Here is a 10,821-nt window from a genome sequence, read left to right as displayed (position 1 = left end):
TGACACTGGGCCACCATCTCCCATGGGCACAGTGGCTGGAGCAGAGGTGTCAACTGTCCTGTTAGACGGGGCCTGTAGGTACAGTTTACCGTCTCCTCCACCTCTCCTGCCTCCAGAGTGTTGCATTTTACTGACCACTTACCGTTTTAGAAATGTTCTAATTCACTTTCTTATATAGCTGGTCTTGTCCCAACAGGCATGTGAGTATAAAAACCCTAATCTAAACCAATTTTTAAAAAGATATTTGATAGTCATCCCATGCAGTCTACAACCTACATCGTTCATTCACTCGTTTATTAAAAAATCATTTATTGAGCACCCAGCACCTGTGGGCACTGACAGTCCTCACGGAGTATGACCAACAGGGTCCCAGGGAGTTCTGCTCTCAGGGAGTTCTGACCTGGTGTTGGAGACCGATGAATAACAAGCACCTTAGTGATGGAGGAGGATTGCATCAGATCACATGCAGAGCTATGCTACACGTACCAGTAACATGGTGTGGTGTTCTGGAGGGCGTCCTGGTGAGGGATTGGGGCTACTGTGGGGGCTGATCGGGGAAGATCCCTGAGCAGAAGTGACTTTTGAGCTGAGTGATGATGACTAGGCAGAAGACCAGCATGTGCAAAGGCCCCTGGGCTGTAATGAACTTGGCTTATTTGAATAACATGGATAAGTCCTTTATTTATCTACAGCCTGGGGAGCTTCCTTAACTTCTCAGCAGCTGGAGCAGGGCTCCTGCTGCTGCCTTCCTCGTGTGGGTGTGCGAGATTCTCTCAGCCAGTCTTGCCTTCTGTGCCTGTTTTCACCCAGTGAGTGGGCAGAGATGAGGAAGCTACAGTCCAGGGTTGGATGGATGGGCAGTGAGCTCCACAGTGTCAACAAGCATCCTTCTAGGTTTCTCTAAGCACATCTCTGGGTGGAGACACGTGGATATAACTTGGCTTCAGTGGGATCATATTCTCCACCTGCCCTGTTAAGTGCTAGAATTCGTGTTGTTCAACACTTGGGTTTTATAGATCGGGAGCTGGACATGCAGAGAAGTGACCTGCCAATAGCCAAGTGTAGAAATGTCTGATGCAACATGCCATTTTCCCCAATGTGGAACACAGGCGGATATATTTATTTTCAATAACCGTAAATGCAATTTAACTAGGAAAACATCAGCCCTATGAGTCAACACTTAGGAGGCGAGGGTTATGTAGGTCAAACCTTAGTCAGCTGGTGGTACAGGTGGTACGCACAGATGGAACAGTGGCCCAGTGGTTTGAAATTTAGGAAAACAGGGCTCGGCACCTGTTGCACAGTGGTTACAGTGCCAGCCACATACACTGAAGTTGGCAGATTCAAACCCGGCCTGGGCCAGCTAACCAACAATGACAACTGCAACAAAAAATAGGCAGGCGTGTGGCGGGCACCTGTAGTCCCAGCTACTTGGGAGACTGAGGCAAGAAAATCACTTGAGCTCAAGAGTTTGAGGTTGCTGTGAGCTGATTCCACACTACTCTACTGAGGGCGACATAAGGAGACTCTATCTCGAAAAAAGAAAAAAGAAAAAAGAAATTTAGGAAAATAACTGATCTAGAATTTTTATCAGCAGCAAATTGTCTCCTTAAACCATACCAACTGGCCAGCCAGTAAAAAATGGGTACACGTTGCAACTCAACTAAAGAACTGAATTTCCATCTCTTCCCTTTCTGTCTTTACAGAAATTTTTCCTCCAGGAAAGTCCTGTTTTCTATGTCCAGGAATTGCAAGACCCCAGCAAAGCTGTGGTTTTGGAGGAGGCTACCTTGTCATGGCAACAGACCTGCCCTGGGATGGTCAATGGGGCATTGGAGTTGGAGCAGAATGGGCATGCTTCTGAGGGGATGACCAGGGCTCAGCCGCCTCTAGATGCCCTCAGGCCAGAGTACAAAGAGCACAGCCTGGCCCCAGCATTGCTCAAGATCAACCTAGTGGTGTCAAAGGTAGCTTTGTCCAGGCCTATAGGCAGGCTGCCTGCCAGACCCGCAGGGCCTAAGGATAGAAGCTGGCCAGGTGCCCCACGTTTCCTTGGCTAAAAGCTGTCCTCTCAGGATGTTTCTTTAAAATACAAATTTTTCATGGAGGACAAACACAGGAAGTCTTTCACACTTTAGCATAAATCAATTGATCCTCTAAATTTTCTTTGGAATAGGCAAGCCCAAAATAATTTGAGAGCACTATGTGCTGACCCTCAGAACGACCAAGAACAGAGAGAGCAGGAGACTAAACTACCGTTCATCAGGTTCCTAGAATGTGCCAGGCACTGTCCTGTTTTACCCTGGTCATTCTGTGAACCCCTGTGATATCTGGCTCCTTTTCTGCCTAACGTTTACGAGGGCTGGCTTCCCTCTGTTGTCTGTCCTCACCTATGCTCTTCTCTTCTCTTTATTATCTATTTATATAAATCTGTGTTTATTTCAACAGACTTAGGGGGTAGAAGCGGAGTTTTGTTACATGGGTATATTGTGTAGTGCTGAAGTCTGTGATTTTAGTGTGCCCCTCACTGGGCCAAGAGGTGACCTTCCCTCCCTTGCCCCTGCTTCCCTCCCCCTTCTGGCATCTCCGCGTCCGCCCTGTGTGACCGCGTGTGCCCAAAGCTTATCTCCTACTTACAAGGGAGAACATTGGGATTGATATTCCTGAGTCACTTCGCTTAGGACAGGGGCCTTCACTTCCACGCACATTGCTGCAGAAGATATTATTCATTCTTTTTTTAAAGGCTGAGTGGTATTAAATGGGGGGTGTGTGTGCTGTTTTCTTTACTCAGTCCTTAGTTGAGGGACCCTTAGGTTGAAGCCCTATCTTTGCTATTGTGAATTATGCTGGAATTAACATGAGGGCAGGCATCTTCCTGGTGTACTGTCCTTTTTTCCTTTGGGTTGATAACTAGTAGTGGGATGACAGGATCGAATGGTAGATCTACTTTCCGTTCCTTGAGAATTCTCCATGCTGTTTCCCACAGCGACTGTACTGACTTACATTCCCACCAACATGTCCAGATGGCTCCTTTTCATCACATCTGGGCCAACAGCTGCTGCTTTTTCACTTTTTAGTAAGGGCCATGCTAACTGCAGTAAGATGGCAACTCACTGTGGTTTTACTTCGCATTTCTTAAACGGCTGGTGACGATCAGCATTTTTTCATGTTTTTGGCCATTTGTCTTCTTTTGAAAAATGTTCATGTTCTTTGCCCACTTTTCAATGGGGTTATTTGCTTTTTACTTGCTGAATTATCTGAGCTCCTTGTAGATCCTGGATGTTAACTAATACTTTGCTGGACGCATAGTTTATGAATATTGTCTTCCATTTGGTAGGCTGTCTGTTTACTCTGTTGATTATTTTTCTGCTCTGTCAGCTCCTCTCCAACCTCTGTCCTGAACCAACACCTTTCACCACAGCCCCTTCTACTGCTCTAGCCCCTCTTATAATCCACTGCCATGCAGGAGTCAGAGGGGTCTTTTAAAAACACAAGCCAATTGGAGTCCTGTCAGGGTCAAACCCTTCAGTGACTTCTCAGTTCCCAGGTCTCCTCTGAACACCTGCTTGTACCTCTGACCCCTTCTTCCATCCACTTCCTCCTCTCCAGCTTGGCTAGACTGCTCATAGCTTTTTGGCAGCCAACCTGGTCCTGGCCCCAGGACCCTTGCACTTCCCCTTCCCACATCCCAGAACACTCTTGCTCCAGATCTTCCTGTGTCTGGCTTGCTCTTGGCTCTAAAGAAGCCTTCCTTGGCCAACACATCTAAGATTGCCTTAACCCCCAACTCTGTCAGAGGAGTTGATCTTGCATTACTTAGATCACTCATTATCATTTGATTTTATTTGTGTATTTATGTTTTTATTTCCTTCTCTGCCTCCACTAGAGTATAAACCCAATGAGAGTTTTTTTTTTGATACATAGAAGAAATTCAAATCTCTATTTGACGGATGAATGATGAACCAATGGATAAATGCATGCATAGATTCTGTGATACCCACTTCTTTATCCCCATTTGACAGATGGGAACACTGAGGCCCAGAGAGGCTAAGTGCCTTTCCTGGGACTGCAGAGCAGAGGAGATGCTATCTGGGATTCAGGCTTCTTGCAGTTCTCTTCTCTGCCACTCCCAGGCGATTCCCTTCCTCTCAGCGTACCCTGTTCCCTTCATAGAGAGGACTAGAGCTTTGCTAGCCTGAGGGGTCCTGGGTTATATGTGGTTTATTGTTTTCCCTGTGTCCATCTGTGTTAGAACAGTTGACCCATCCTGGGCAAGTGGGAGGTCGTGCTGCCCCAACGCCTGCCTGTCCCTCTTGGCTTTGCAGGGGACGCTGGTGGGCGTCTGTGGCAACACAGGGAGTGGCAAGAGCAGCCTGTTGTCGGGCATCCTGGGGGAGGTAAGTGACCCGTGACACATCCACGACCCTGACAGGCAGTCCGGGTGGGCCCGAGCTGCGGTCTTTCAGGAGGGCTCCCTACTGCTCTCTTCCTCACTGAGGTCTCAGAAAATGGGATTCTTTTTTTGAGACAGAGTCTCACTATGTCACCCTTGGTAGAGTGCTGTAGCATCACATCTCACAGCAACCTCAAACTCCTGGGCTCAAGTAATCCTCTTGCCTCAGGCTCCCAAGTTGGTCAAGTGCTTGATACAACACCCAGTTATTTTTTAGAGATGGGATCTCACTCTTGCTCAGGCTGGTCTTGGGCTCGTGAGCTCAGGCCGCCCACCCGCCTTGGGCCTCCCAAGTGCTGGGATTATAGTTGTGAGCCACCATGCCTGGATGCAAATGGGATTTTTTTTTTTTTAGACAGAGTCTCAAGCTGTCCCCCTGGGTAGAGTGCAGTGGCATCATAGCTCACAGCAACCTCCAACTCCTGGGCTCAAGCAAGTCTCCTGCCTCAGCCTCCCAAGTAGCTGGGACCATAGGCGCCCGCCACAACGCCTGGCTATTTTTTTTTTTTTTGTTGCAGCTGTTGTTGTTTGGCAGGCCTGAGCTGGATTCGAACCCACCACCTTAGGTGTATGTGGCTGGCACCTTAGCCACTTGAGCCACAGGTGCTGAGCCCACAAATAGGATTTTTGTAAATTGAAAATAGCTGTGCATGCACCAGTGTGGGAGGTGAGATACCAAGGTGCTCCCTCTTCCGTGGCACTTTCTACCCCAGAGGTGGGAGACGGTGGGCCAGCTGCCCCTTAGGGTAGCCAGAGATCCATGCTCACCTGTTCTCCGTGATGATACAAGTGTCTCCAAGTTAATATGGTAGAGAAAATCATTTTATGAAGCCAAACTCATACTGTTGAGGATTGGGACAACGTGCAGAGCAAAATGTTTTGGGGTGAAAGCGGGAGAAGGAAGAGGGACGGGGAAGGGAGGCCATCCCGCTGGGTAGGGTAGTCTCACTCACCCCAGCAGTGGAACTGTGTGCCTGCTGGGTGCCCTTACCTTGACATTTGAAGCCCCCAATTCCGTCTCCTGTAAACGTGTTTGAGGTCTGCTTTGTCTGTAGCTGTGGAGACATGTGGCTCACATACCCCTTCTCCAGTTTTAAAAAACTCTCCATACCCATTTCCCGAAATCCTTTGGAGTCACACTGCACACCTCACACTGAAAAGGGAAGACACCGTAGCACCTGTCCCTGTGTTAGTGACCACCTCCCTGCAGGGTCTCTCACCAGCCCCAGCCCCCAGGCTCCTCTCTCTTCCTCCTTCCTTTGCCCATTGTCCCTGCTTCCCACACTGTTGGGAGAACTAACAGTTTCTCTTCCTTCGTTGGGCTTTTCCCTGGCTCCTCCCAAATAGCCAACCTGGAAGGTCATGTTAGGAGCAGGCCGGGCCCGCAGGTGATGGCCTTTCCCTAGCTTCTTTGCAACTGGGGAGAAGAAAGACTCCATTTTAAAAATTAGTGAAAATTATTTAAGAAAGTTATTAGGACAGAGCAGGTCCTATTTTAAGAGCGTTCTGTTTTCTCCTTCAACCCTGATAACAGCCCCGTGAAGAAGGCACATTTGCTGTGGCTCCTTAATAAATGAGTAAATGAGGGGCAGAGAGGGGACTTGCCCAAGGTCACACAGCAGGTAAGAGGTGAGCCAGGGTCGAAACCCATGTCCACCCCAGGTCAGACAGCTGTCCGACACCACACTGGCGTGGCCCAGCAGCTTCTGGACAAGGCCACCTTTCTACGTGGCCAGGGGTTTGTCCGTTTCCTCTGCAAATGAATCAGTCACATTTGTTTCTAATAAACAGAAACAGAGCGATGCCACATTAATGTCCCTTTACACAGGAGAGCCCCAAGGGTCCCAGAGAACAGGGGACCCTGAGTAGTGTGTGTGGCCGCAGCCCCAGGCAGGGTGCGTGCCCTGGCCTGCTCTGGTCCTGAGGCTGGACTCTTTCTGCCACAGATGCACTTGATCGAGGGCTCGGTCGGGGTGTGCGGAACCCTGGCCTACGTCCCCCAGCAAGCCTGGATCATCCAGGGTAGCGTCCGGGACAACATTCTCATGGGAGGCCAGTATGACAAGGCCCGGTAAGCTTCATGGAGGGCAGGGAAGAGCAGAGTGTGTGGCTGGTTTGGGGAGGGACCTCCAGCCGCTGGTAATAATTTGACAACTGCTCACGCTTTCTGTGTGCTCACTTATATACATTCCCGTATTTCCTTCTCACTGTGAAAGAAAGATTATTGTATCCATTTTCCAGCTGAGTCAGTTAAATAATTTGGCTAAAGTCACAGATATGTGACTTTTTCATATGATATGAAATAGCCAGAATTTGAACCCAGTTGCTTTCAGAAACTTCACACTTAACTATTATGTTACATTTGTTCAAAATACTCAGTTACCCTCTCCTCCTCTGTTAAAACTTCATCAGAGGCTCAGGGCCTGTAGCACAGCGGTTACGGCACCAGCCACATGCGCTGAGGCTGGTGGGTTTGAACCCAGCAGGGGCCAAGTGCAACAAAAAAATAGCCAGGTGTTGTGGCTGGTGCCTATAGTCCCAGCTCCTGGAAGGCAGAGGCAAGAGAATCGCCTGAGCCCAGGAGTTTGAGGTTGCTGTGAGCTGTGACGCCACAGCACTCTACCGACAGCGACATACTAAGACTCTGTCTCAAAAAAAAAAAGTTTATTGGAATTAAATCCTGAGTCAAAAGGGAAACGAATGGCAGTGATGAGGCTCTGCAGCGTGGAGGAAGTGAGTTTAGATTCATGGCCTGGTGGACCTGCCATGTCCCATCAGTGTCCCTCCTTTCCCTCCCCCAGAATGCTGGGGTTAAACTGCTTAACAAATGCACCTGGGTGTCATGAGTGAAGCTTATTCAATGGAGGAGCCATGAGGACTGCCCAGAACACTACACCCACGTTTCAGCCGTGGATATGGACTCTGACCTCTTTGGCTGTTTGCTTGATTTTGCAACCTGCCCCTAGTAACAGCCCAGGCTGGTGTAGATCTGTAGGTGCCATCTCCATCTGGTCATCCTGGGAGCACCTCTCAATCATGTCCAATACTAACTCTGAGCCCCCTGTTGGCCCAGCCCCATCTTCCTGGCTTCCAAACTGATGGTTCAGTTTAATGGTGTCACCCAGACTGTGCACCCCAGCAAGCCTGATGCCTGCTGTGGTACTTTCCACATCTAACTGGTCACCAGCCCTGGATAAGTCTGTCTCCTAAATACTTCTGTATTTCTCTCTTCTCCCTCTGCTGCTGGTTCTCGTCTGTGAGTTCTTGTTTCAACAGTTCCCACGCCCCTGCCCTGGGGTCCCTGTCCCTCATCTATGGGCCAGTTCCACCTTGCGAACTGTCTCCAAGGTGATCATCCTGAAATGTGGCGTTGTGCCCTAAGACTGATACAACTCACAGAGCAGTTTTGAAACATTGAAAATAAAGCCATCCCTTTGGCTCCGCAAATCCACCGCTAGGTATTTCAGGTGGAGATTTTCACCCACGAAGACAGAGACTCATAAACAAGAATGTTCCCCAGGCATTGCTCATAGGCCCACAAAAGCAGAAACGACGCAGGGTGCAACATTAGAGCTCCGGTTAGATAATGTGCGTGCAGCCTTAGACAGGAATACTGCAGTGCCTCTAGGTGATAGGACCCGCATGTGCTGCACACACCCATGCACGGAGAGACCGTTCCTGAAGGAATGGGTAAGAAACTGTAATTAGTAGTGCTTGCTGGAAGGAAAGCACCTGAGGGTCAAAGATGAGAGGCATATTTGCTTTTCTATATCTTTGGTTCTGTTCAATTACTTATAGAGAGCACATATTAGTTTAAAAGAAATAAAGGAAGGAAGGAAATTTTAGAAAGCCTTCAGTTTACCATGAAAAACAAAATCCCATCCAGTTTCTTACCATGGAATTCAAGACTTTTTCCCCTTCAATACTTGGGAAGGGTGGTGGGCTGGAGGGCCAGAGGGCTGGTCACTTGTCCCCTAAGCTCCATCCTCTGTAGGTACCTGCAGGTGCTCAGTTGCTGCTCCCTGAGTCGGGACCTGGAACTTCTGCCCTTTGGAGACATGACGGAGGTGAGTGGGAGGCAGGCATGCTGGCTCTGTGGTGAGGTTGGTGCTTGGTAGCTCAGGCTGCCTCCCGGGGTGGGGAGATGAGAGACCTTTTTTCCTGCCCAGGGAAGCTTCCTCCCCTAGCATTCCCGCAGCTGCTTCTTCACTGTCAAGAGCAGAGCCTTCTCCCTCTCCAGGGAAGTGGGGGCTCACTTTGCAGGGGAGCTGGAGAAGAAAAGGTTACCTCAGCCCGCACAGGTGGAGCACTGACCTCAAGCCCCTCCTTTTGAAGCACAAGCAGACCTTGTAAAGATGAGAAGCCACTTGGGTCTCTCCACCCTGTCCACCCACCCTGTCCCACTCTGGGCAGCAGTTTCTTTGCCAGTGGGAATGTCGGTCCTCGCCCCACAGGGTCAATTTGATTTCTGACTATAACAATGTCCTGATAATTCTCTGTCTTACACTGCAGCCACTTTTAATCTGCCTAAGGTAAAAGTAGTATTGTTACCTGGGTTTTAATCATCTAATAATAGTTCAGTCTGTTGAACACTTGCTACATGCAAGGTGCTATCCTAACAATGTGAATGTGGGGCCACCGATGAGCCTCAGAACCTTCGGAGGGGAGTCCTTGGTTATCCTCCTCCTTTTTTTTTTTTTTTTTGCACTTTTTATCCAGGGCCGGGTTTGAACCCGCCACCTCTGGTATATGGGACCAGTGCCTCACTCCTTTGAGCCACAGGTGCCGCCCGGTTATCCTTCTTTTAAAGCTGGGTCTTTAAATCCTTGGGGACAGAGAGCTCAATTCTCTTATTCAGGGTTGTTCCTTTAATAGAAGAATAAAGTCTCATCTGTAAACTGGCATAACTGAGAGTGCTGACTTGATCAGGTTGCTTTAAGGTTTAAATGAGTTGATAATACATAGTGCTTTTTACTCCTTTCATAAAAATGAAATTGGTTAACGAATATATGCTAGCTTTGAGCATGAAGAATGTTTCAAATGGAAGACTCTTTGTGTGATTTTCTTAGTAAAAGGAAATCGTGAAGTAGGGTATAACTAGATTTTTCTGTTTGTTGACTGTTAATTTTGGATAAAGACTTAGCTAATTACCTACTTTGCCTTAAGGCTCACGCCTGTAATCCCAGCACTGTGGGAGGCTGAGGTGGGAGGACTGCTTGAGCTCAGGAGTTTGAGGCTTGTCTGAGCGAGAGTGAGACCCTGACTCATGAAAAAAATGGAAAAAACCAGCCAGGCACCGCAGCAAGCACCTGTAATCCCAGTGGCCTTGGAGGCTGAGGCAGCAGGATGCCCATAGCTGGAGTCTGAGGTTGCAGTGAGCTATGATGCCACTGTACTCTGCTCAGGGCACAGGGCAGAACTCTGTCTTGACAAGGAAAAAAAAAGACAAAAAAAAGTATGAAGTACAAGAAATCCATTAAAAACTCTCAGGTGAAACTCTAGTTAAGTGCCCACTACAACACCTGGCTAGTTTTTAGAGATGTGGTCTGGCTCTTGGCTCAGGCTGGTCTCCAACCCCTGGGCTCCAGCAATCCACCTGCTTTGGTCTCCCAGAATGCTAGGATTATGGGCATGAGCCATGGCCTCATCTGCATATTTGAATGACAGTTTTGCTGGATATAATATTCTTGAATGGCATCTCTCTCCTTCCTTCCTCCCTCCCTCCCTCCCTCCCTCCCTTCCTTCCTTCCTTCCTTCCTTCCTTCCTCTCTCACTCTTTCTTTCTTTCTTTCCTTTCCCTTTCCTCGCTTCCTCCCTCCCTTTCTTCCTTCCTTTTTCTTTATTTTTCCTTTCTTTTCCTTCTTCCTTCCTTCCCCCCTCCCCTCCTTTCTCTCCCTTCCTTCCCCCCTCCCCCCCTTTCTCTCCCTCCCTTCCCCCTCCTTCTGTTTCCTTTCCTTCCCCCACTTTGACAATGCTTCTCTATTCACCCCTGACCTGTACGGTTTCTGCCAAGAAGCCTACTCCAAATGAATTGAAGCCCCTTTTTATGTTATTTGCTCATCTCTCACTTCTTTTGGCCCCTTCTATTTGCCCTTGACATTTAAGGTTTTGTTTATATTTCATGCCTTTGGGTCGTCTTTCCTTGGCTGAATCACTGTTTGGTGATCTAAGACCTTCCTACATGTGCTCATTCGTATCTTTATTAAGCTTTGGAAATTTTTCTGTTTTTCATTTCTGAATAAACCTTTCTACCCTTTGCTTTCGCTCAGCTTCTCTTGAAAACCAGCAACTGTTAGATTTGGTCTTCAAGGTAATTGTATGTGTCTTGTAAGAAACATTCATTCTTTCTGCTCTTTCTGTTTCCTTCT

At 48.3% G+C, this 10,821-nt stretch overlaps 1 protein-coding gene across 1 annotated transcript in view; it reads left to right on the top strand.

Annotated features, from left to right (window-relative positions):
- The window catches only part of ABCC11 (ATP binding cassette subfamily C member 11), a 70,367-nt gene that overhangs the window by 27,270 nt on the left and 32,276 nt on the right, over nt 1-10,821 (top strand). Inside the window, exons 11-14 of the mRNA XM_003792596.3 lie at nt 1,707-1,967; nt 4,326-4,397; nt 6,400-6,524; nt 8,448-8,520. Coding sequence (XP_003792644.1) covers nt 1,707-1,967; nt 4,326-4,397; nt 6,400-6,524; nt 8,448-8,520 — 531 coding nt within the window. The remainder of the gene's footprint in view (nt 1-1,706; nt 1,968-4,325; nt 4,398-6,399; nt 6,525-8,447; nt 8,521-10,821) is intronic.

This window comes from Otolemur garnettii, unplaced genomic scaffold, assembly GCF_000181295.1.
Source record: "Otolemur garnettii isolate 467f Iridium unplaced genomic scaffold, OtoGar3 scaffold00058, whole genome shotgun sequence".
NCBI lineage: Eukaryota > Metazoa > Chordata > Mammalia > Primates > Galagidae > Otolemur > Otolemur garnettii.
Note: the sequence above shows the minus strand (reverse complement) of the source record. Positions and strands in the feature narration are given on the sequence as shown.